General features: G+C 42.0%; 1 protein-coding gene across 1 annotated transcript; it reads right to left on the bottom strand.

Moving 5' to 3' along the window:
• Positions 1-7,241: 7,241 nt before the first annotated feature.
• LOC109510610 (suppressor of tumorigenicity 7 protein-like) lies at positions 7,242-26,863 on the bottom strand. Its single transcript, XM_019861032.1, has 20 exons — positions 26,673-26,863; positions 26,048-26,130; positions 24,946-25,105; positions 24,811-24,865; positions 24,590-24,705; positions 23,837-23,915; positions 23,216-23,304; positions 22,480-22,580; positions 22,259-22,373; positions 22,110-22,182; positions 21,927-22,029; positions 21,426-21,534; positions 20,690-20,790; positions 20,469-20,583; positions 20,320-20,392; positions 20,137-20,239; positions 11,952-12,102; positions 11,324-11,416; positions 9,612-9,751; positions 7,242-8,000 (listed from the first exon to the last, which is right to left on the bottom strand). The coding sequence occupies exons 1-20, from the start codon at positions 26,839-26,841 to the stop codon at positions 7,905-7,907; spliced, it is 2,124 nt and encodes a 707-aa protein (XP_019716591.1). The 5' UTR covers positions 26,842-26,863; the 3' UTR covers positions 7,242-7,904.
• Between the last annotated feature and the right edge of the window lie 201 nt (positions 26,864-27,064).

Here is a 27,064-nt window from a genome sequence, read left to right as displayed (position 1 = left end):
ATCTCGTTCTCGGTTATGTTCTGGAGCCGCTTTACTGCATCAAGCATATTGTGTCTTCTCTTCAATGTACTACAAAAACTTAAGAATAGCAAGGCATTTCAAAGCAAAACTGTGCTGCCTGGTGTAATAAAGCTTGCTCTGGGTTATGTTCTGGGGCTGCTTTGCTACATCAGGCACAAGGTCTACAATGAAATCATTCTGGATTGAAACTGTGCTGTTCAATCTCAGAAGTTGTTTTCGTTATGCCACTTTGCCCCATCCAATACGGTGGGTACAACCAGATGCCAAGAATATCAAGGAGGGAAATGGTCCTCTGCTCAGTCAGAAATGTTGCGCTATAAGCCACAAATTACATATCGTCCAAAATCTGAATTTTCAGTACATTTTTATGTATTAGTACTTTGTCATTGTCATTTTCGTGGTTGTTGTGGGTTTTCTCGCTTTTGAACAGTACGGTATCAAAAATGAAAAATTGAATAAATGTCCACCACAATTCAAAAGTCTGGGGTCACTCAGAAAATCCTTGTTTTAAAGAAAAGCAATGCTTGTTGCTATTAACTCATTCACTCCCAAAGACGTTTTTAAACGTCTTTTCAGACTTGGTCCGGAATTGGCTGGTACTGAATGAGTTAAAAAAAACTATTAATTCTAAGTAATTTAATCTTATCGTCATTGATAAAACAGTGTAAAAGTATATTTCCAAGTGATCCCAAACGTATAAACGTCACATATACTTATGCTATTATTTAAAAATAAACCCCAAAATAAGGCAAATGAAGGGCATTTCTCAGTGATCCCAAAGTTTTGAACAGTAGTGTGTGTATGTATGTACACACACACACACACACACACACACACACACACTAAACTATTTTTCAAAGTGACCCTAAACTTTTGAATGGTGGTGCACAGTTTAGCATTTGACGTTGAACCTCAGCTTTTGCGGGCAAAATTCCATTGGCTTCTCGATGTACAGGAACTCTCCCCGCAGTTAATTGATTTTAAAAGAATAATTGGTTGTCAAAAAAATAAAAACATCTGACAAATGAACAAAAATGGATCCTTTTGTTGATGCAGTGCACAAAACGAATGTGCCAACCAAATATAAATAAAAAAGGACGATTCTGACTCACTATTTGCCGGAATGCTTTAGAGACAGCACATTCCTCCTGGATTACTTTGGTTAAATGTGACCGCTCATCTGGCAAAGGAGAGGACATCTGAACTACGTTCTGTCAAGCGAGAAAGTCTTTCCTCTTTCAGGATTCCAGACAAAAAGCAAGTCATTCATATAAAAGTGTCTTTTTTTTTCTCAAAGTATTTATGAGCTAAAATAGGTCGTTTTCATGACAAAATGTTGCATTTTTTAGATAAATCATATACCTTTCATTGCAAAATTGGTTTTTGGGGCAAAATGCTGACTATTTAGTGCAAAATATTTTCAGATTCAATAGGAAGGTCTTCTATGCAATCAAGTTTTTAATGGGAGAAATATGTAAATTTGATGGCATAAACTCGCATTTTTTATTTGTTTACCTTCATTGGTAAATTAAATGTTTTTTGGCAAAATGCGAGACAAACTATGCAATTTTCAGGGCAAAATATAATGGATTTTTCAACAAAAAATACTGCATTGTTGCTCCAAAATAACACTTTCTTGGCTGAATATACAAGTTTTCATGTTGAAAGTCAAGTGTTATGGAGAAAAACATGTAGTTTTTGAAAACAAGGCCAATTTCTTTTTTTCCCCCCTGGACAGTGTACTGAGCATACATTCCTCTGGCTCAAAATAGTGTATAAGAAATTAAGTATCAACTGAAATTGAGCCAAGATAGAGCCTCAAATTGGGACTTTGAACATCTGGTTAATGCAGCCAAAAGTCATGTTTAAGACCAACAGAGATTTCATCTCTCAAGGGGCTTTGACGGGGGCTACTACATGAATGTGGCAAAAAGCGGCAAAATCTGGAGTGTCAACATTTTTTCGGATGAACGAGAGCCAATGTAAAGTGTTTCTTTTTGTTTTGTTTTTTTATGAAGAAGGCCAAAGCGACGTCCAAGTCAAGACAAAGAGAATGTAAATTATGAGAACGTGGGCTGTGTTTATTGTACAATAGGAAGGCGAACCCAATCTTGAAATACCAAATGGAACATTGAAACGTCTCCAAAATATCAGTTTCAGAATGCCATCAGACAGATTTTCTCATTGAAAATAAACCGGCGCCGGGATACAATGAAACCAATGTTAACTGCATCGGCAGTGCTTGAAGTCATGCAAATATGAAAATAATTTCAAGTAAATTACAGATTCAAAATTTCCTCACGAAAAGCAAAACCATTAAAACTGTTGCCGAATATTTGCACCAACTTCACCCATCGATGACTCGACTTTAGGCTGGGTTCAAATCCCGAGCCACTTTCAAGTGACAGCAGGAGTCTACAGTAACTGAGAAACAAAAAATGCACCAGACACTGGTGCGACGCCCCTGCGACGACGTAAAAACCAAAAGGGAAGCAGAGCTGCATTTTGAGTTTTGTTCGATGAAAAGATTAGCAATAACCAACAACTTACACCTTCTGATATGCGGCACAGACTTCGGTCAAGTTGCGACTTGCATGACATGCCGACATCTCATTTAACGTCCTGAACACTGACCATTCTTTGCCACTTTTACGGCACAAATTCCAAAACGTACAAGCTCAGGAAGGCTTCGATTGCACTGCAGAGTCCCCACTATGCATTCATAACACCATTTCATATTTTGATGGTGTGACGCTGGCACGCAGCCTTTTGGCGGTCCTGGCTGCCATCCGGGGCGGTATTTTCACCTCGGCAATGGAGACCTTTCTACGTCTATATTAAACCTTGTTGATCCATCCTGTGTCACTCCTATTGAGAACGTCTGCTCCCCCCCAGCCTCCTCTCCTCCCACTCAGCTACTACATGCCATGAATGGGACGGAGACAATGCAAGCACCTACGGTAGGTCGCGCCGTGCTAAATAAGTTCAGCGGGTTCAGTGTCAGGTGACTTTCCAGCGACATAGTCGACAGATGCCGCATAGCAACAGTATGACAAAGTCAACTGAATGACTGGTACCTTCACACTTGAAACAAACAACCCTAAAAAAACACACACACACACACACATAAAAAGTTAACCACTGTTGAAAATAAAATATGTACTCATCCATATCTTTGCTGTGAAACAAACACACTTATTTAACATCATCATTAGTTTTGTAGAGTTTGGTGTATTGTACTGAGCAGCCTGGATAGAAATGCAGATCGAACGATGCACTCAGAGCTCATTGGTTGCATTTCATAAGCACCATGGGAACAATACAAATTTTCATGATAAAATTAAGATTTCAGTGGGAAAATATGACGAGCCAAAAAACACAGTTGCCCAAGTAGAAAAACATGGTTGTCTTCGACAAATGAACATATCATTTTGAAGAAAAACTTGAGTCTTGACGCAACGCACTCTCTGAGCTGAAGTCTTGCATGACATCACGAAGGACAACCGTTCAACATTTTCATGGAACTTTTGAAGGCACGCCTTTCATGAAAATTTCGGCTGCTTTCCAAATGGCTATGACCTTAAGTGTTGAAGCTTGTCCTGTCGTAACATTCAACACACTTCAAATCAAAGCGCCGTTTATTTGATGCGAAAGCAGTTTAACAAACAAATCCGCCTCTTCCAATGCACGCGGTGATTTCGCTGAGGGCTGGATGTGATGTCATGGGTGTCTAAAAGTTTAACAAAACCAAAAACAATCCCAGTAGAATTTATAAAGCAGTATCTGGAATATTTCTTCATTTTAAGCAAATGTAAAGGAAAAAAAAGGGTGATTTAGCGCTGTTACTTTCACAACAAACCCTCTGAAGAGCCTCAGATACAACTTCGTCACATGATAAATTTCTATACGCAAACTGGGAATCGCACCGTAAAATAAAGCGCTCTATATGCAGTGAATGGAGAAATATCATGACGTAATTTGGCAAAAAAACAAGCGGTAATGAAGACATTCATTACAGCTGTAATGTGCTCGTGAATGATGGTGAAGGTATTGATCATCATCGCTTGACCACGTGTGACGCACACAAAAAAAAAAGAGCATTTTGTGTTTCCATGCATCACTGTCGTTTTCAACGCATTATCCAGTGCTTTGCGATACAACACACAGTTACATTTCTACACTTGGCATGATTTAATGCTACAATCCCATGCATTGTACCGCTCCTTCTGGTCTGCCCACCTTGGCCACCTGGAGGCAGTATAATACTGTACAGTCATGGAGACACAAATGAAAAACAGACTTCTTTCAACACAGATACTCAGTAACACGCTGTAATTTTCTGGGGAGGATAAATAATATATGCCTGTGAGTATTGTTTTCGTACGTGTCTAAATGTGCTGCACTATTTTTGTTCATATAGGTATGCGGTATGGGGTTCAGGGGTCACTCCTTAAGACTTTCTATAACTCGGTGGTGGCCTCGGCCATCCATTATGGCATTGTCTGCTGGTCAGGCAGCATCTCGGCCCGGGACAGGAAGAGATTAGAGCGACTAGTCAGGAAGGCTGGTTCTGTCCTGGGCTGCTCCCTCGACACTCTGGAGGAGGTGGGCAACAGCAGGATGCTAGCTAAGCTAAAAGCTATGTTGGACAGTCCCTCCCACCCCCTCCAGCCAGCCCTGACAGCACTCGGTAGCTCCTTCAGTCAGAGACTGTTACACCCGCGTTGCAAGACGGAGAGATACCGCCGCTTGTTCCTACCGACTGCTGTCAGGCTGCTGAATAAAAAATGAATAAATAAATAAATCATAGAATTATTTAAATGATATGACAACATATGTGAATAGTACTGTGACTATTGTATTATATTGCACTTAATTATTGACCTTATCCATGTTTGTATTTATATTGCACTTAATTGAACTGTGTTTTCTTTTCTCTTCTTTCTACCCACAATCTTGCTGCTGAAGGCTGTAAATTTTCCCAGTGTGGGACAAATGAAGGATATCTAATCTAATCTAATCTAATCTAATGCGTTGCTTGTCAATGCACGCTATTGATGCTAACCATTAGCATGTCAATGACATTTTCCATTTTGCGTGTTTGTGCTAAGCGGACCTGAGGCAAAGCTGTTTTAAAATGTTGTTTTAAATACGCAACATGTAATTAGCTCTGTCTTGTGCTTAGTGTGACAGTTAGCCTCAACCGCGAGAGGCATGAAGCCATTCGAAGCCTCTTTTTTGATGAACTGTTGAATATTTGCCAAACTGATGCTTAGTGTGAAGTGAGTTGAACTGGGGGCGGAAACTATTTCACAACAGAATCTAACGTCCAAAAATATGTTGTTAATTTTCATCAGAAATGCTATTTTGTGTCAGGGGACTATACGAGCGACACTGTTGTGTCATTAAACAAACTGGCAGAAGGGAGGACATCAAGCGGGTTGCTGTTCTCAGCTGTTTTTGAAAGTTGCTCTAAGCAGGGAGGTGATGGAGTGACACAGATTTTACGCGTTTTGGCAACACGTGCAAGCACTCCAGCAGGCTCAGACGGCCCTCGAAGGCATGAGTATGCCATCGTGTGAACATGGCACTGATAAGTTGGTCTAAATGCATCCGCTGATGGTTCTGAAGTGCTATAATGACAACGATGAACCCGTGCTCGCGGCAACTGGGCTGCACGGCGAACAGAAAGTCTTTGAACGCAACAAACACAACCAAACGTCCATTAGAAATATTTGACGTTTCCGACTGGTAGACAAATGTGGCGTCATGTGGATGAAAAACAAAAGGAAGCCCAGAATAACACGGACATAATAAAAACACCCCAAAACAAATACTCGACTTTCACGGGAGTCATTTATTGGGAGTTTTGTTTCAAGCGCTTTTCAAACATGAGAACAGTCTCCTGTCTTCAGCATACACTTTTACATTTCTGCTTTGTCTTTTTTTTTTTTCATGACTAAGCTTTAACACGTAGGCCTCGTATTTGCCTCGTGTCATTTATCATCAGCAATACAATTACATGAGTATTCGTCGGAGATGAGTCCTCGTCAGGTTAAGATTGTTTTAAAAGAAGGCACTTACCATTTACGCTTGTAACCATCTATAAAACGATACAATATTACGGAGTGGTCGTGGACGCCTTATATCGACTAGGATCCTTGTGATGTAGATTTGATCACCAAAATAAAATGTGCTCCGAATGCCCTCCTTAGTGCCTGAGCCACTCCTGGATTCGGTGTCTGAATTTGTCACTAACACGGAAAACATCGTTTTTGCCGTTCGCATGAGCAGTGAGGAGAAAGCGAACCTGGTCTGAGAACCACAAATCATCAATAATTTTCTGAAATCAAAGGTCATCCAGTTTGGCCCCCTCCAGCATTAGAGTTGAGATTCTGAACAGTTCCATTGGGCCTGAACTTATTGACCCATCTGGCTTTAAGCAGTTATACTTTCGTTGTTCAAACATGTCGCCGTGTGTCGGCATGAGAAAGATGATAGAATCAATTTCTCAGGTCATACTGGTGGTATTTGCTTTGACAGTTTGGCGGGCAAGGTTTAAGTTAAGTCAGTAGACATGAGACAGAGGTATGAGAGCGAAGGCAATGGAAGTGATGGGTGGAGTGATTTTTTTCTTGTCATTCTTTCAAATTTGGGATGTTGTGAACAACGCTCTTCTCCGGGTTGTGTTAAATGACATTTATTTTCAATTTGCAGCGACTTGGGTTGTACGGTGTTCCCTCGCGACTTGGTTCGGTGATTGCATTTTCACTCTATAGCGGATTTTCATTTGCGAGCGCAACTTCATCCAATGCAGTTTTACATTGCTATTTTGCGGGTTTTCTTGCAATTTTTCATCCTAAGTCATACCAGTCAAGAAATGGACATTAAGATCGCGTTCGGTAATTTACTGTGGAGCCCACGCACTACACTTAAGATGTGTGTATTCAGAGAAGCACAGAGCGCTCCCTTCTTATTAGCTTCCAAACGTGGCCTATGTTCTAAACTAAACCAATCAGCAGCTTCAATTGTTTCCATCGAGAGTGTCTAACGGACTGAAGCACCGTGTTCCCATTTGGAGCACCTGTACATTGACACTCTGTTTTTGGTGCAAGCTCAATAACCGAACGGCACTTTGGAACAACATTCTGTTTGGAAAATCAGATGATTCTTGGAATGCGCCGCAAATAGTGAGGGAACATTGTAAGTCGTCTGTTTTGTAGAACATTTTTTAGGCCAGTGTGTGTGTGTGTGTGTGTGTGTGTGTGTGTGTTAGGGGGAGGGGGGTGGGGGTATGATTACTCAAGTAATCAAGGGCATAATTAATAGGATAGTCAAATCTAAAGAGGTTTGTTCGTGACAGCCCTAAATTACAGCAATCTGTTGTTTTTCCTGAGGGAACCGATGTTTATTTGTTTTAGCGGCTGACAACCCATTGGGGCACTATTTAAAGAAATTCAGTCATACATCAGTACAATACAACAATAAATCAATAATGGGTTGTATTTGCTGTAGTGTGATATTATTATTATTAATACTCATACCCTTCCCCTACTGAGGATAACACCATTAAATGCTGTGGCAAACGGATAACGGCCATTTGTGGCTACACATAACATAGTACTGTATACAACGGCTTGTTATTCTACCACCGGCTAAAAAAACCCATTTCAAATTCCCCTCATGACAAATAAATGTAAATGTCGAATTCTTGGACACGCTGCAGGCAGCTGGAAGAGCGAGCGTCTTAAAGAGTGGTACTGACTGCTTTGTTGATACGACCCAGGCCAATATAATCAGTAACAAAAGCAACAAGTAGATAGTAATGCTGAGGACAGGAGAACAACTTTGTTTTTCCCACTGTGTGCGTGTTTGTGTCGGGGTCAGATCCGAGTCAGTTGATGCCAAAAACTGGACGGCATGAAGCTTTCCATCTTGTCCGCGAAGAATCCCAGTGGTGCGAAGAGTGTGCTGAAAAACTGGAAAGGGAGGGAAGCTGAGTGCCACTATATAACCTTCAGAATGTGTAACCGCTGTTAAAAATGTTGCTGGATTTATGTATTCCAAGTGCATTTTACACAATTTAACAAACGTGTGTACCAGTCAACCCCTCGAATTTTTATGTTTGATAACACGTTTTCAAAGGATAACACTGAAGAAATGCCACTTTGCTACAATGTAGTCAGTGTACATCGTGTATAGCGGCCTAAATTTTATGCAGTTCCATACTGAACTTCGTCATCATTATAAAAAAAAAACCATTAGCAATAACATCAAATTTAAAATATTTGCTCCCAGTTCCACTTGAGACTTCAGTTTTAATACTAATGAGTCACATAACACTAAGGAGGGAAAATGGCTAATTGGGCCATATTTTGCCATTTTCACTTAGGGGTGCACTCACTTTTGTTGCTAGCAGATTTAATGGCTGCGTGTTGATTGCTTTAAAGAGCAAAATTTAATATCTCAATATTCATTTCAGATATCTCGGTAACGATACATGCACCCATGTTGGAACCTTGATGAAGTGAGGACCCCGGTACTCTTAATACATAATGTTACAAAAGTACAGTTTAGTATTGGGGGTGATTGAGGGGGATGGGATTTTGAAATGTTCAAATCTCACATTAACAGGCTGATGTTGAGTATTACAGTTTGATAAAGTTTGAATCCAAACTGATTAAACCAAGACACGGCATAACACAGTGTGATAACCATTAGAGTTGCAAAGGAGTGGGAAATTTCCAGTAAATTTTCATGGGAAATCACGCGGGGGATTTTTACATAGATTTCAAATTGAAAACTTTCCATGGGAATTAAGTGCAATTGAGAGGAATTTAATGGAAATGTATCATATATTCAAGCAAATGTATTCTCATAAAATCCAGTTCATTTTCATGGAAAAATTTCCAACATTGAAACCCTCAGAAATGAAAGGAGTGAGATTACAAGCAATTTATGCTCGCACTTGGATGTTGTCGTCAGGACTAGACGCTTAAGAAAAATGTGCTTTCCCTCAAAAATGGCAAAGAAGACCTTGTGTCTTTCCCAACCTCGCCGTCCCCCTTTGGTGGTTTTCATGTACTCCATCTGAACATTTACACAAAAGCCAGCTTGCCAAACTTGAAATCCCATCCGCGCCATATCTTTTCTCAAAACAAAACAAAAAGAGTACTCAATGTTCTCGGGGACAGTGTTGAGGCCTCACGTCGGTCCGACTAATAAACATGACGGCCGTGAAGTGAGACGCCCGCCAAACAACACCTTAGCTGTAAATAAACAGCACACGGAAGTCACGCACGCAGAGTTTTATGCGGCTGTGTTTTCAATTGGCGCCCGGCGATACCTTTGACTGGGCTCGAGCTTGTGTTGGCAGGGGAAATGCGTTACACTTTACGGGCCTATGGCTCCCATGAGCCTGACAGTAATGCAAGGCGGTAATTACCGCAGGAGGCTCATATTACAAATAAGATTATTGAAACTTTTAAAAGAACAAAAGTGGGGGGTCAAGCAGATATAAGTTCAAGTGGTTGGGAGTAGCGCAGGGGGAGCCTTTTAAGGCGAAGAAAGTGAGACGTGCAGAAACTTACTGCTTTGGCGAAGACGCCCATGAGCTCGGGGAACTGATGTGTGAGCATGGCCAGCATGGCGGTGAAGGAGCAAAGGCCGGCGGTGAAGAGGATGAAGAAAGGAAGCTCTTTCTTTGGGTACACCGACACCTCATGGAATGCTGGAGGGTGAGTAGATGGAGTCGTGGTGTGAAAATCCATAACAAAAGAGGGTTCGATGGAGATATATAGTGGTACCTTGAGATTCTTCCAAGCTTGGAAATCAATGTACTCGAGTATCAAATCAATTGTCCAGATTTAAATGAACTGAAATGCCATTAATCTGTTCCAGCCTTCAGAAAAAATACATCAATTTTTGTTTCATGTTGTTAATAAAGAAGAGCAGCACCATCCTAAAACATAAAAGTGAATGTAAAGAAACAAACTGGTTTCATAAACTAACACACACACACACACACACACACACACACACACGTTTATACACACACACACACACACACACGCACGCGCGCATGTGTGTATATAAACACAACAATACATTTATGTGTTAATGTGTTCCTTGAAGGGGAGTGGCCAAGTGAGTGCCTAAAGCCCGGTTCACATGGCAGGATATTTGACCCAATTGTAGTCCCACGATTGTAGGTCGTCCCCGATTCTCGTAATGACTCTTTTTTTCTCGTCACATCTGGGGTCTCTCACAGTTTGGAAATCGGCTGACGATTTTAAAATCTTGCGGTGTGAACCAGGAACCTGGTGTCAATCAGTTGGTGAGTATTTGAGTATATGTTGGTTAGAAACTAACTGACAACAATGTGTTGACACTGCACTTGAGACAATTGTGTTTCTGTGTCGTCAGCCACTTGGAAATGCTGGCTCTTCGCCCAACCTCGCTGCCAAGTCATCGGGGGAGAAACGAGGCATGGGGCAATTATTATTTACGATCTGCTTTATCCTCACAAGGGTCGCGGGGGTTGCTGGAGCCTATCCCAGCTGTCTTCAGGCAGTAGATTTTGATTTGACTTTTTATTAGGTCTCCCGTAGGAGAAACTTGTCTCGGAGGACAGTCCCTCTGTGCTGCTACATACCATTGAGCAAAATACATACACAACACAACATAATTCGGACAATTACATCCAAGACAAGACAGTATATACTCAACACACATTGGACACTACAGTAGGTGGGGGACAACCTGAATCGGTTGCCAGCCAATCGCAGGGCACACAGAGACGAACAACCATCCGTGCTCACACTCACACCTAGGGACAATTTAGAGTGTTCAATCAGCCTGCCATGCATGTTTTTGGAATGTGGGAGGAAACCGGAGTACCCGGAGAAAACCCACGGCAATTGCCGCCGGCAATTATTATGTACAAAGTAAATAATTTGTGCCGTTACGTCAACATGGCAAAATCCTGAATGACATGCTCTAAGACTCATTTTTGGAAAATAGCAGCCAATTTAATTTGTTGAGTAATATGCTTAATGGGTGGGCAGACACTCCAAATACACAAGTATTTGCATACAAACAATTTAACAAGCCCATTAATGCATCCATCCATTATCTGAACCGCTAATCCTCACGAAGGTCACGGTCGCACTGGAACCTACCCAACTACCTTTGGGCAGTAGGCGGGGTACACCCTGAATTGGCGGCCAGCCAATTGCAGAATTGAACTAGTCATTATTTCCGTATTATCTCCTCTCTGAAGGTGTTTCTGTCTTTTGCTTACATGGTAACAGCTCCCGATCTGCCGTTTCTGTGCATCCTGGGTACGGGTAGAACAGGTGACCCTTCTCCAGTGGGTAGGGAATTATCCGGAAAGCTGCAAATACACACACCGTTTAAATAACTCACATTCAATAGCTCAATTCTTTAAAAAAAACAAATCAAATAAACATCTAAAATGCTAAATTTGTGATACAAATTCATAGTCAGAGAGAAACATATGGTCGTGTCCTGTCCACTATGTATCCCAATTGTTTAGGATACAGGACATGTCCTATTTCCACTATAGAATTTATTCCACAACAATGAAGAATATGCCCTTTGAAATTATATGAACAGGTCCTAGAGAGGACCCTAATATGATGTTTTGAACGGGAGAATTTACACATAACAGACATGAAGACCAATTTCATGTTGTTTAAGTGAAACAGAATTCTTGAGAAAAAAAAAATCCAAGCCGATGTTTGGTAGTTACATCCGTGACTCTTAACCAAGCATCCATGTACAATAAGTGGTAATTTTTTCAGTATGAGAAAGACCACAACATGGCAATTTATATGGCCTAAAAGCAATCATGACGAAGAACGAAGCGATTTGTAATCAAAAGTGGATAACAGAGAAAAGGTACTTACTGCCCTCCCATGTACAGTGGAGAAGGTTTAAGGCGCCTTCGGCCCTCTTCCAGTGCTGCAGATGGAAGAACGCGTACGCCACCGCCTCGCTGTCACCCCTCTTCAGGATGTGCTCTGGCGGCAGGATCAGGCTCTTCATTTCTAATAAGTACTAAATAAGAAGAAGATAACAGCAAATATATTAAACATTCATCGGGCGAGCTGCTGTTTCTCGCCCCCAAAAAAAGTATCAACAATGTCCACATGCTTCAAACCCTTTAAAACTCCTAACTTGAAACTTAGGGACATTTTATGCCTACGCATTCAGTATTTTGTTTTCAAGCAATTTTGTCTATTTTATACTGTAGAGGTCGAACTGGCCAGAGGACATTTTTAATAAAACCTGCCCCCCGCAACCAAAGTGACACGCAGTTATTATTTCAGTAGTGATGCACCTTTGCAGAAGACACTGAAGCCCATATGTCACTGAGTGGCAAAGGTTGGCAAGTGAGCACGTACGTAGCGTGTGTTGTATTTGTGTCAGGTTTCATTCAGCATTGCAAAGACGTTTGCCAGTTATTCCTAAACAGTTGTTCACGTCGCCATTAAATTTTGAACATGTTCCAAATTTCTTTGCGACAAGAAAAACTGTTTGAGACTCTTAAAATTGTTGGCGAATGTTTTTTGCGACCATTTGGAACCTTGAACAAACCCTGATGAAAAAAACAACATTGGCTAGGTGCATTACAAACTTGCAAACGTCGGCCGCTCAGTGAGATATGGCCTTAAGGTGTGAAATTTTGCTCCATGCTTCGAATGGGAAAAAGTAGCTCCTTCTGATGGGCAAATTGAAAGCTGGTAGTCCAAACTGAAATCTTACCATGAAGGATTGCCTTTGTTGACCACCTTTGCGAGGATAAGCCGTTTGGAAAATGGATGGATGTTCATGGACCAAAATTGCTTTTTCAATGCTTTTTTTGATTAGACAGTTGTTTTTTTTAATGCAAATACACTTGCATTTAAAGGGAAAAAGACATTTGATATCTGATTTTTGTATTTCCATGCCGCGCAGTTTTAAAAGATTGACTCTTTCCAAGACAGGTCCTGAGGAGAGCCACTTACCCGGAGGGGTCTACCTGTGGCACTTCGTTTCATTACATGGACTCATATGCTTTTTAAACTGATATTGTACAGGACACAATCAGGTGATTGATGTTGCCCACTTTGTATGCTGGACGAAGCATCCCTCCATGTATGAGCTCATCTCAAGTTCCCCCCCATCCACACAACACCCCCCCCCCCCCCGGCGCGCACACACACACACACACACACACACACACACACACACACACACACACACACACACACACACACACAAACCCTCAAATGGGTTTTCTCTTCGTTTTTCCTTGCCTGGATAGGGGTCTAGACCAGGGGACGTCATTGATTTTTTTGAAATGGTGGCCTGCTGGGCTATAAAAATGACTTGATATGAATTCAAGAACTGATTCACTTTTCAGTCACTGTACACCATTTCCATTTTATGACTAAAAATTTGGGACCAAATAAAGTCACATCCATTATGGATGTGTCATTTTATCAACAAAGTACACATAAACTATAAAAACAAAAAACGCACACGCATCCGCGCGCTCACACACACACACACACACACACACACACACACACACACACACACACACACACACACTGAAGGCATAATCCGGTTCTACGGAATTTTAAAAAGCAAAGCAGCCAACTGTGAAAGTCGACATTCTTTTGGTGGCCTCCAAAGGGATGATGCAATGTGCTTCCATATCATGCTGATGTGACTTGGCTTTATAAAAGAAAAAAAAAGTCTGCCCTTTGTGGTCAAGTCAATCTCTTTCGTCTACCCCCCCTCATCTTTTCTTTTCTTCCGCCTCACTGACTATATCCTATTGTGCAATTCCCTCTGGCAAACTCCCAGTAGACTAAAAACATACTTTGTTCATGTGAGGTATTTAGCAAGAGCCTCCTTTTTCGTATGTCGGGAGGGTGAGGCTTCCCAAAGAGAGGTGTGTTATGGTTCCACTACAGTACAGTGATTCCGTGCATGTGTAATTTAGCACCCCCCCACCCCCACCACCACCTTCTTGTAACTTTGTCCTAGTGACTCAGTCGGCTCACTAGGCTGACAAACGTAAACCCAATTCCACAGCCGTCCGTATTAAAGACGCAAGCTGTAGACTTTGATGAACACGCCAGGCTCTATCTGTCATGTCAGTGGTTTCCAGTGTGGCAGAACTCCATGTCAAACAAAACCCGCATTGCAACCCCCAAGCCCCCGCCACCCCCAGGCCTGGATTCCCGGGCGGCCAGTTTCACAGCGCTCTGGATCTCAGACACTTTGGGAAGGTTACCCCCCTTTGGCCCTTCCCAAGATAATCCTGTCTAATCCCCTTCCATGGTCACAGGCTCATCCAGCCAACCCGGGCGACCATGTGGCCCACGCTTGGTCATCTCCTCCTCCGTTTGCCATCTGACTCTCGTTCATCCACGTCAAATGCGTCCTTTTGCCTTGATTTATCCCCTACAGGAGTCCCATGGGCGAAGAAACAAGGCTGTAAAGCAGAGCCTCTGAAGTCAAAAAAAAAAAAAAAAGTCCAACAACATTTGAGTTCGCCCAGGAAACTAGTCCACAAATTTAACCATGACCATGTTACAGCAGCAAATCCTGCAAAGACTAGAGTGAAGCGAGTATCTGCAGGTGCAACTTCACAAATATTTAGCTTTTCCTTTGATTTTTATTTGATTTTTTGTGTGCGTGATGCCTCCACAGAAGAATGATAGAAAAGAATGGTGCAATGACACATTACAATGTATTTGATTATTTTGTGTGTGTGTGTGTGTGTGTGTGTGGGGGGGGGGGAATTGACAAACAATTTGAGCAAAACTTCGATGTCCAAAAGTATTCAAACTCTCGCTAAATTTTGCGCTATCCAAAGATACCCTTGGTTTGTCCTTTTTTAAAGGTGTTCTCAAATTTCTCAGATGAGATGAAAGATCCTAGAGAAGAAAAAGGCACCTTGTAATTCTGGTTAGCATGATCACCTCACAATTCTGTGATTCAGGATTTGAATCTCTTAACTCCTGTGTGGGGTTTGCACGTTTTCCCATGTGTGTGGGTGTTTTCTCCAGATAATGCAGTTGATGTTTGGTACAGTGACTCCTCTCGATTGTGTGTGTAAATGTGCCCTGTCATTGGCTTGTGACAAGTCCAGTTTATACCCCGCATCTCTCAACAATAGTCTTGAGGGCATAGACTCCATCTTTATCTTAATAAATCAACATTTAATATTTTCTACAGGCATCATGTAACATATGCGAGGGGGTTGTTTCGAGTTGTGCACTGAATTATTGCAACCTTTGGTATCGTATACTGTATAAAGTATACAAAACATGCTTCACTTTTAAAACATCGGTCGCGCAAATGCTGGAGACAATGGAAGATCTCCTAGACATGCTCATGATTTTCAGGGGTGATATTCGCGCAAATCATGAATAATCAGACATAAACTCTGGAGCAACACATACACACAGGTAACATAATACTCTGAGGCCCCCAATCTGTGAATATATTACTAGCGTTAAATTGCTACTTTCTTCTAATCTCGTTGTGTGTACTCTCAATGTATGGCGCCACACACGGAGGAACAGCTGTTATCTATTTATTAATTTTAAAACTGCTATTATTTAAGTATTATTCTGATTTTACTTTGTGTTTTTACCTTGTTGTCCTTTCAAGTCATATTTAAAGTTCATCTTAAAAGGATTCAAGTAATTTTATTTTCCCCAAAATTCAAGGTTACAAGATCAAAAGACTTGTTTTTGTTACACCAACACAAATTTCCATGATATGGCACAAAGTATGATACCTTAAGTCCCAGGTTAAGCCAGTAATTCACAAGACTTGTGAAAATAAAGGCAGAACAATAACACAAGATAAAATAAATGTGATAAAGAGATAAGGAAGGTGGCTTTGTCATGGTTTGAATCTGTGCAAAGATGCAAGACATCAAAGGTGTGGATGGAGAAGAATGAAAATGCAAGACGCTTGAATTTCATATTACATTGACAAGGTCATCTTGTACTTGACACAAAGAATAGAAAGCTTTGCTTCTGAATGTCGTTAACTGCTATGTTTGCAAATGCTTGTTGGTGTTGCGTCTTTGCTTGCGTGAATGCTTGTGTGAAGCACATTGAGTTGACTTGTGGATCAAAGGTGCTATATAACTCCAGCTGACTTGCCTCGATTTGCCTAAGATCAAAACAATGTCGAATACATCTGATGTTGTTTACTGTGATACAGATAAATGTATTGTTTGTGCTAACAATAATATGTAATACATTTGAAGAGCACCTTGAATAAAATAATTGCGATCGCAATATTGTCAGCGGGGGCGGGGGAAACGCAATTAGACTATTTTTCTAAATCGTTCAGGGCGAGCCAAAACGCACAGAAGAAAAGCTCACCACGCTCAATGCACATGGCCTTAGATTGATCATTGAGAGAGGCTCAGCTGTCCCTGCTTGAACATTCCACAGCATTAAACCTGGTGACACCTCAGTTCTCCGCATTGGGCTGTACCCCCCGCCCTTCCTCGCTTCTCTTGTTCTTAGATCTGCCTCTTCGCTCACTGTCGCCTCTTTGATGAAGGGATTGCGTTTCATGTGCTCTCCTTTTATCCCCGGGCACTTCTAAACCCAGAGCATAACTCATAAGCCGCCTTTTGACTCTAATCTGCAGCCCCTTTTACAATGGAACACGCCGAGGAACAATGGCATCAGGGCATGTAATTGGCTCTTTATGACTCGTAATACACATGCAAAAGTGAATTTTAGAGGCTGAGCAAACACCTCGGTGTAAAGTGGTAGAGGACTGTCCTAAAGCAAAAAATACACAAAATAAAATAAATAAACCTTTGGTCACTCATCTTTATTCCGAGCGCCAGGCTCTTACTCTGCGTCCGTTTTTGCGTGAAGAAAAAGGCAATCTTTTGGAAGTAAACACATCTGAGCTCTTGAATCCGGAGGGGAGACTGTCAGCCGCAATGAGGTGACAGGAGAACCTGTCGACCAAAGTGGAGCAAACTAGTGAGGTAGACAGGGGGGCTGAATTGCAACGACTTTGGAGGCCAAGGTAAATGTCAAGCAGATAGATGTAGCCAGGACACTTTATGGGCGCAACCAACAAGCCACGGGATGTCAGCTTCCAACCCGTACGGACAAACGGCGGCGGACTGAAATGGTCGGAAGGAAGAAAAGACGAGGGGCAAGACAAGTACTCGTTGTCATCTTGTGTCGAGACAACCTTTAAAATGATTAAAATTCTCACTTTGACGTCAAACAATCATTAGGAATTGACAAAAAAAGTACACAAAGTCAAAAGAGGGTTTAAACGGGACCTATTATGCACCACTCTCTAGAATGTATTCCCGGGTGCCTAAAAAACATGTTTGTGACATGTTTTTCATTAAAAGACTCCAAGGAGCAAGACTGACTTTGTTACGATGTTCACTGGGAGCAGCACTAGGAGTTTGGGAGGAGGCAAGCAGCAACTACAGTTATTGGGCAGGAGAGCACCCATAGACTGAAAAGCCATTTTTGTATATGCACTCATGGAGTTAGTCACCGAGCCACCAAATTACATTCGTCAATTAGCATTCACATGGATGTCGCCAGTGATTGACTGGCGACTAGTCCAGGGTGGATCCTACTTTTCTCAACTCAAGTCAGCTGGTGCAGGCTTCAGTTAAACAGAGACTGTAGAGAGTGCAAGCACTACAGAAGTGGGACAAGATAGGCCCTGTGATTAATTGGCGCCCACTCCATGCTGTATCTTGCTTCTCAGGCTAAAAGTCAGTGGGAGGAGACTTCAAGTCATCCACGACTCAAATGAGGACAAACAGGATAGAAAATGGATGGATCTGATTTGAATGGGATCTCCCTGAGTGTTTCCGTACCAGTGAGCAGAATCATGTTGCGCGCAGGAGTTGTTCCCTGACATCAAATACTGACTGTCACAAGATAAATTACGGCTGAACAATGAAAAATAATCCAATTGCAATTTTTTCCCTCAACACTGCGAATGTGATTTAAAATACTATCATTTTTTTGCAAGGTCCTCTTCGCATGTATGTTTTTTTTTTTTGCAATAAATTAAGGAAGTCTTACAAAAAAAATTCAAATGAATCATGAATTAATATGGAAGGCAGTTTATTTATCTACTTCAATTAGAGTTGTTAATTAACTTACTAGATCCTTTGTCTTGCAGCCTTTTGAACGTTCACTACCAAACAAGAGTGGCATAAACATATTCAGTAAGTGATAAATCAAAACAGAAGAATAATGCAAACAGATGTGTAGCCTCATCAATTAACTCTTCATGTTTCGTAAAATGACGGCATGTAAACATGTGCAAAGTGTTTCTCAAGCACTGACATTAACCAGACACTATTGAGAAAAATAAAATACCCAGTAAATCTATCCAACAAAAAAAAGCCTACCAAATTACCAAAATGAAGCGGTTATCCGTTTTAACTTGTCTAGAATTTATTACAATTAATTAATGAGCTAAATGTAAATATATAAAAAATAAAAGAATAAAGCCAACTGACTACATTGCAATGTGGATTTGAATTTGAATGCTTTTTCAGCCCAACTATAACGTTATCCTTCATTTGGTTATGCAGTTCAACAGTTAAAGATGCCAAAGGGGTCATTCTGTAAAGCCGGCACTGTTCTGGTAAGTTCAGACTCTGTCGGGCCTGAGCAGGTGACGAGAGGGGGATGAGGGAACATGAGAGGCCAAGAAACGAGATGAGGGTGCCTGATGAGAGGCCTGTGGGCTCCACCGAGGGGGTGGAAAGATGATGAAGATGAGGGCCCTCACACCAAAACGGTTGGATCAAAGAGCCAAAGTGACATCTCCAATCCCCAAACGCCCCCACCTGGCGCACACACATACACCGATTACTTTTCTCTCTCTCAGATATGATGTCCGACCTATGAAACCACACTTTGGTACAGAAGCGAGACCTTTTTCCATTTTATATGAAAGCCAAGCAAGGATCCAGTCTCATGACTATTGTGCATATCCAATAAAAACCTAATCAGTCGACAGTGATGTGGTTTGTAGAAAACGCTTTTAAACACAGTCTTTGCAATCAGCAATCAGAGCTTTGCAAAAATGAACCCAAGTGGGGTCACAATGCCCTCTGCTGGAGCGATGGTAGATCGCTTGCCGTTCACCAGGTGTCCTCGTTTACAGAGTTCTGTTCCGACAGTGTTGCCAAGCTTGAATGGGCGTCAGAATGTGCATTCATCTATCATTAACCTACCTGAATGCACGTACTTCATAATTAGTGTAACTATATGGAAGGAAAACATTTCCAGCCCATAAATGTGAAACTATCCCAAGAAAAACAGTAAACGCAGTGCGGAGTGGGCATGTCTTCTTATCACAGGTCTGTTAGTTACCCCTCGATTTTAATTACTCATCTTACCAGGATATTTTGAACAGCTGTACACCTTCAGTTCGGGGAAGGCCGGCCATTGCTCACAAGAGTTAAGCGTTTTAAAATGGATGCTAAAAATTGATATGTATTACTACCCACGTCAGGTGTGGAAGATCTTCACTGATGAACTATCATTTTGTAATTTAACTTATTAAACTCAGTTGAATGAAAACTTACACTGTGCTGTGTATTGTTGTGCTGCACACCACACAGAGAACCAGATCACAGATGCAGGCATACAAGAAGAGAGCGAGTGAAACGGGCACGCAAACCAAGCTGCACCTCTTGAGCAGGGCGCATGGAGACAGTGCCTCCTTCCTTGCTGAAGGGCACATCGGCGGTAGCAGCAAAGGAAACTGCTATTTCTACAACAAGTCCCAGAAAGAGGACTGGCATTTCGACAACAACGAGTTGCTATTTTTACATTTGGCCTGAGTGGGTACTAATACATTTGGTCAGTTTCAGGGGTCCTCTGTTTAGTTTTTTTGACACTGTAACTATAACTTCATGACTCCATTAGTGACAGAGCACGGACTATTATGACAAACTCCGGTTATGTTACCCCCAGGGGAATGGAACTCGGTCACAAACCCAAGACTACACAGAGCGCATGGACTGGTCTATATATCCCAGCGAGGACCACTGACCTTGGGCACGTGGGGATTGAACTCCACGGCTCTGTGAATGGCCTCCACGGCGTTCATCTCGGCAGTACTGAGCCCCCGCCGTGACGCTGCCTCTGGGGAGAACCTGATGGAACAAAAGGATGGATGTGACAAAAACGGCCTTTAAGGCTTGTATTCCTTGCTGTGATTGGGAAAGAGACGTACTTATCTGAAACAGCCCGCGCTTTCAGCAGGGCAGATGTGTAGCATATGGTGGCCGATTTCGGGAGGCTGATGTCTATGGTGGAAGCAGCGAGTACATAAAAGGACGTGAGAAATAATGAAGATGCCGCTCGAGTGCAATGCGGTCATACCGTCGTATTTGGCGAGGACAGCCTGGACATCGGCGTACGCCTGCAGCTCAAGAAGCGCCTCCAGGAGGTTTTCGTGTATATTTAACATCCCTAACAACGGGAACTCTTTCATTAACTGTCGGGGGGTACAAATGAATTCAAGCAGTCAGCATGAAGCTTGTAGCTTGTATTGGATGTATTTTACACTAGCTAATGTTGTGACAGTTGTGTTGTCCACTTACGTCTCTCATCATTTTCACGGCTTCTTTAATGCGTCCAAGCTTGCGCGCGCACATGGCCAATCTGCGCTTAATGTAAACAAGCAGGTTGATGTCTTTACCCGCTGCAAAACACAACAGATCAATCCACAAAACTTATGAGGCCGTACCAAAGTATTGAATTACATGGGTGTAATTCCTGTAATTCTTTTCAATGGCATATTTTGGTGAAACCACGAAAAAGGAACATGTTCACAGAACTTGGAGGAGGTTGGGATGGGGTATTAGTTTAAGTTACGTTTAATTGAAGACCTTAGACCACAGCAACATTCCTTCTCGGATAGATATGATGTAATTGCTGTACAGATTACATCAACTGATCCTCTAAAGTAAATTGACAAGCGCAATTCATTGACTTGGTGATAAAGTGGTGCCTCCGTGATTGAAAAATAAAACTGATGCTTTTAGGCGACTGTAGAACAAGTAGCCACTCGCCTGGTTGCAATGCCTTAGTTCTACCCTTCGTCGTCATGGTAATGATAGCTCATTGGTCCCGTTGGACAAGAGTCTGGGGTGAGCAGTGGCTTATTTGCATGAGACCGAACCCCTCAAACTAAGTGATTTCAAATCCAATGTGGTGGTGAAAAAGGGAAAACGGAACGAAGCAAAACAATCCATTCAAATAATAATGAATGAACTGGATAACAACACGTTTTTAATTCTACACACAGTCTGCCATTTATTCACGTCCATTTCTTACCGATGCTCAAAGCTTTTTTAAAGAGGCGCTCAGCTTCCGTGATTGTTGTGGCTTCTTCCTCGGCGAGGAGCACGTACGCTGCGGCACATCTGCAGAAAAAAAACCCGTTTCAGTTGATTATTCTTTTTGAAGATGACGGTCTTTCGTCAAATAGCGGCCGTCCCTGAAATAATTGCTGTACCACTCTCTCACAACAAAGAAACGCCTCCTTTTTCAGGAAAAAATAAATCATATTCACCTCCATTGTTGACATGCCAATGCTGAAGCGCAACCTCCTCAACCCATTTTAACTCTTACTAATACATTTGGTCAGTTTCAGGGGTCCTCTGTTTAGTTTTTTTGACACTGTAACTATAACTTCATGACTCCATTAGTGACAGAGCACGGACTATTATGACAAACTCCGGTTATGTTACCCCCAGGGGAATGGAACTCGGTCACAAACCCAAGACTACACAGAGCGCATGGACTGGTCTATATATCCCAGCGAGGACCACTGACCTTGGGCACGTGGGGATTGAACTCCACGGCTCTGTGAATGGCCTCCACGGCGTTCATCTCGGCAGTACTGAGCCCCCGCCGTGACGCTGCCTCTGGGGAGAACCTGATGGAACAAAAGGATGGATGTGACAAAAACGGCCTTTAAGGCTTGTATTCCTTGCTGTGATTGGGAAAGAGACGTACTTATCTGAAACAGCCCGCGCTTTCAGCAGGGCAGATGTGTAGCATATGGTGGCCGATTTCGGGAGGCTGATGTCTATGGTGGAAGCAGCGAGTACATAAAAGGACGTGAGAAATAATGAAGATGCCGCTCGAGTGCAATGCGGTCATACCGTCGTATTTGGCGAGGACAGCCTGGACATCGGCGTACGCCTGCAGCTCAAGAAGCGCCTCCAGGAGGTTTTCGTGTATATTTAACATCCCTAACAACGGGAACTCTTTCATTAACTGTCGGGGGGTACAAATGAATTCAAGCAGTCAGCATGAAGCTTGTAGCTTGTATTGGATGTATTTTACACTAGCTAATGTTGTGACAGTTGTGTTGTCCACTTACGTCTCTCATCATTTTCACGGCTTCTTTAATGCGTCCAAGCTTGCGCGCGCACATGGCCAATCTGCGCTTAATGTAAACAAGCAGGTTGATGTCTTTACCCGCTGCAAAACACAACAGATCAATCCACAAAACTTATGAGGCCGTACCAAAGTATTGAATTACATGGGTGTAATTCCTGTAATTCTTTTCAATGGCATATTTTGGTGAAACCACGAAAAAGGAACATGTTCACAGAACTTGGAGGAGGTTGGGATGGGGTATTAGTTTAAGTTACGTTTAATTGAAGACCTTAGACCACAGCAACATTCCTTCTCGGATAGATATGATGTAATTGCTGTACAGATTACATCAACTGATCCTCTAAAGTAAATTGACAAGCGCAATTCATTGACTTGGTGATAAAGTGGTGCCTCCGTGATTGAAAAATAAAACTGATGCTTTTAGGCGACTGTAGAACAAGTAGCCACTCGCCTGGTTGCAATGCCTTAGTTCTACCCTTCGTCGTCATGGTAATGATAGCTCATTGGTCCCGTTGGACAAGAGTCTGGGGTGAGCAGTGGCTTATTTGCATGAGACCGAACCCCTCAAACTAAGTGATTTCAAATCCAATGTGGTGGTGAAAAAGGGAAAACGGAACGAAGCAAAACAATCCATTCAAATAATAATGAATGAACTGGATAACAACACGTTTTTAATTCTACACACAGTCTGCCATTTATTCACGTCCATTTCTTACCGATGCTCAAAGCTTTTTTAAAGAGGCGCTCAGCTTCCGTGATTGTTGTGGCTTCTTCCTCGGCGAGGAGCACGTACGCTGCGGCACATCTGCAGAAAAAAAACCCGTTTCAGTTGATTATTCTTTTTGAAGATGACGGTCTTTCGTCAAATAGCGGCCGTCCCTGAAATAATTGCTGTACCACTCTCTCACAACAAAGAAACGCCTCCTTTTTCAGGAAAAAATAAATCATATTCACCTCCATTGTTGACATGCCAATGCTGAAGCGCAACCTCCTCAACCCATTTTAACTCTGTTGCTAACCAAAACAGGAGCAAAGAAGCAACTGTACGGCCTCCTCGGATCAATTTAGGTGTGGAGTAGTAAACAAGAGTTCTTTTGATGATCCTACATAATAATGGGAAGAGCGTGCCAGTATGTGGTCCCTCCACAATGTTGTGTCGTTCTGCCCTATCTGCCATTCATCATAGTAGTCCCTTGTTTTAGACTCCACTTTCACTTGACATTCGGTGTAATATGCTGCTAATGATGTTTAATATGATTTTTTGAAATGCCGTATTTATATAAATAAAAGCACCCACCCCACCGGCAGTACATACACCATTTTGGAGTAGGACTCACTCGTGGTTCAACTCTATGGCCTGGTAAGCTGCTCTAATCCTAGCTTGAGGATTTCTCTCCCTCCAGGCCTTCTGCATGACTGTAGGGACAAAAAGAAATTTATATCGCAGCACATTCAATTAGCCACTTGCTACTTGTGTGTAGGGCTGTGCGATATGGCTAAAATGTAACATCTCGATATTTTTGCCAGATATCTCGATAATGATACAAAAACAATATGACTATTGGTTCAGTTAAAAACATGCAGTTTTTTTTTAAAGAAAAAAACAAAAAACAAAATATCAATCCAAAAGGTGATGGAAAGTGTAGTTTCTTTTTTAGAACTTAGAGCAATCAGCATTAAGAAAGTTTAATTAAATTCACATTGTACAGCTAGTGTGCTTTCATGATGAATAACAATTTTATGCCAGTGACATGAAGCAAGGAAACAAGGATTGTGCCCTTGTTTCCTTCTGTCAGGGCCTCACCTCTGTAGGGCCTCACCTCTGATTTATGGCCGGGTTAGCCCTGATAGCTCGCTTCAAGTAATATCTGAATTTCGATACGATAAAGATATATCGCCCAGCCCTACTTGTGTGTGGGAGAGAACCAGTATCAGTATAAGTGTGTGTGTGTGTGTGTGTGTGTGTGTGTGTGTGTGTGTGTGTGTGTGTGTGTGTGTGTGTGTGTACTGTATGTCAGTCAGAAAGGGTGTGTCTCTGTTTTTGCCTGTTTGTGGACGTGAAAGTGTGTCAAAGAATGATCGAAACCCACCCGAATCCTCAGGCCTGAACTGCTGCGTTTCTCCTGTGAAAAAGGTCTGATGGTCTTGAGCCGACAAGTTCATGTCGTAGTACGTCAGTGGTTCTTTTCCCGTCACCCATGTGTACCTGAGTACCGCAAGAAAAGAAAGTATGAAAAACTATATAAATGATTTTTTTTTAAATTCTGGATAAATATGCAGTAGGTATCACATTTTAGGTATTTTTCTTCACCTGTTGTATTCTGCTCCTCGGAAAAGGTTCAAAGGATTCCTCCAGACTTTACACTCTACGAAGAGGAACACATCAATGAGCTTAGTAGGGTTGGTATTACAGATGTTTCAGGTTAAATGTGCGTCTGTTTGTTACCTGACACGCTGGGTCTAGGCTCGGCCTCCCCGTTGACAGACGAGAAGAGGCCAGTAGCTGAGCTGCTCTCCACTCCGCCGAGGAGGGGGCGCAGGTGGCTCACAGAGACCTGCTCGATGAAGGACGTGCCGTACTTCCGGAAGTACCACCACTCAAATATCTCCGAAGGGAAACATTTACAAAATTATCATGTTGATAAGTATTCATTTAAATTTGAAAAAAATGCAATTAATTAAAACATGTTTATTTTAAATGAGATTTATCCATTAATCTCCAAAATAATTGAACGGATTAATCGATTAATTAAATAGTATTGCAGCTTTATGACTGAATGCAGTTGTTTATTTAACACGGGCTCATGACTGTGTACGTGCAAGAACCATAAAGTGCTTTGCCACCATCTTGTGGCAGCCATACACAGTTACAAGACCGTTTTGTGGTGGGTCTAAGCAACTAAGATTGAAAAAAATTTTTTTTCAATCACCATGTGTGGTGTGTATTCTGTGTTGTTTCAGCTGTGGTCGTATGTTGGAGCACATGGCAGTGTGGGGGAAAGTGTATGTGGTAATAAGTGTGAGCCACCACAACTGTCTGATGCGTGCCGTGCCGCCCATCTCAAATAAAAGGGTTGACTTTGATTTACCTGTCTCTCATGTTTGAGTGCACAGACATGACAGTGCGCAACCTACTTGAGCGGTGGCAAATCAAAACGCATTCTTCAGTTGAATAACTTGAAAAGCATGATGCAAAGTTATTAGGGGTTACATATCAAGAGGATAAACAGGTCTGCATATGGCCAGATGTTACGTCTAATTTCATTAAAGAAACTGAAGACAGACAAAATGGTGTTCCTCCTCAATAAATAATAAGGATCCACCACCGCTGCCACTTGTCATGCTTGCTGGAGCCTTTTGAAATCGGAAAATGTTACACCAAAAAAAGGTGTAGTTTGCCTTACTTTATGAGGTACACTGTATGTAGTTCGTAGCAGTGGTAAACAACATTACTGCATCACACAGAGAACATCTTGAAAACTTGTCATTTGGGTGGATACAGCTCCGCTACTATATCCATAAAAAGACAACAATATTTTTTAACTCACAAGGATGAGTCCAGAGATGAGGGAAGAGGTCCCAGTGAGAGCCACGTAGAACTTGGGTGTCAGTGTATTCAAAAACAGCGACGCTGAAACAACAGGTTCAGATATAGGTCATTTGTGACAAAACACACACACACACACACACACACACACACACACACACACACACACACACACACACACACACACACACACACACACACACACACACACACGCGCGCACACACACGACAATTTGACAGATGGACAAAAAAAAAAACAGGTAAACAGAGAGAAAGCTGTGACACACAAAGACCACCACTGTACCACCATTCAGAATAATTATATAGATGTTCCATGACTAAATAACAACTGGGGTAAAAATAATCAACTATATGTCTGTTATTCAGGTCAATTACAATGCATAGAGATAAAACATACAATGGGAAGTGCCACAAACGTGTCACGAAATTCATGCCTTCGTCTTCAAAACGAAACTAAGCTCTTAAAGCAAAGCAGAAAGCAAGAGCGAAAACTAACAAAGTGCTAAACAGGCAGGTGTCAAAATCCTGCAAACGTCCGTTTCAGGGCAGCTAGCAGAGGCTAGCGGAAGGCTAACAAACGGTAACGAGCAGAGGCGTCCATTCACCCGATGTGAAGCTGTCCTGCAGTTTGAGCGGGCTCCATAGCACGTAGATCATAATGAGCACCATGCCGAACCACACGAAGCACACGTACGTCCACGACCACGAGAGCCACGACTTTAACTTGTCAGTGAAACCGGGTGATTGGGGATTACTGCCAGTAGAGTCCTCCATGTTTTCTTCCCCCTCCCTCCCCTCCCCGGATGTCTGTAAACATACGACTCACGTGACCAGAAATAAAGACGGTCTTCCTTTTTTTTTTTTTTTTTACATTTATGTTTTGTTTTTGTTTTCATTGAAATGGGCCAATGGCGATTCACAAAAAGTGTATAAAAAGTGAAATAAAGACAACTATATTTGTTTTGTTTGTTTGCTATTTCCAGAGGATCAATATTTT

This window comes from Hippocampus comes, unplaced genomic scaffold (genome assembly GCF_001891065.2).
Source record: "Hippocampus comes isolate QL1 unplaced genomic scaffold, H_comes_QL1_v1.1 scaffold40, whole genome shotgun sequence".
Taxonomy (NCBI): Eukaryota; Metazoa; Chordata; class Actinopteri; order Syngnathiformes; family Syngnathidae; genus Hippocampus; species Hippocampus comes.
The sequence above is the reverse complement of the archived record's forward strand: the minus strand, read 5'-3'. Positions and strand labels throughout refer to the sequence as shown.

Coding starts and splice junctions, on each gene's coding strand:
- LOC109510610 (XM_019861032.1), bottom strand. CDS start 26,841: ATGGAGGACTCTACTGGCAGTAATCCCCAATCACCCGGTTTCACTGAC. Junction 23,305..23,836: donor GCCATAGAGTTGAACCACGA/GTGAGTCCTACT, acceptor TTTTTTCTGCAG/ATGTGCCGCAGCGTACGTGC. Junction 20,584..20,689: donor CCGTGAAAATGATGAGAGAC/GTAAGTGGACAA, acceptor ACCCCCCGACAG/TTAATGAAAGAGTTCCCGTT.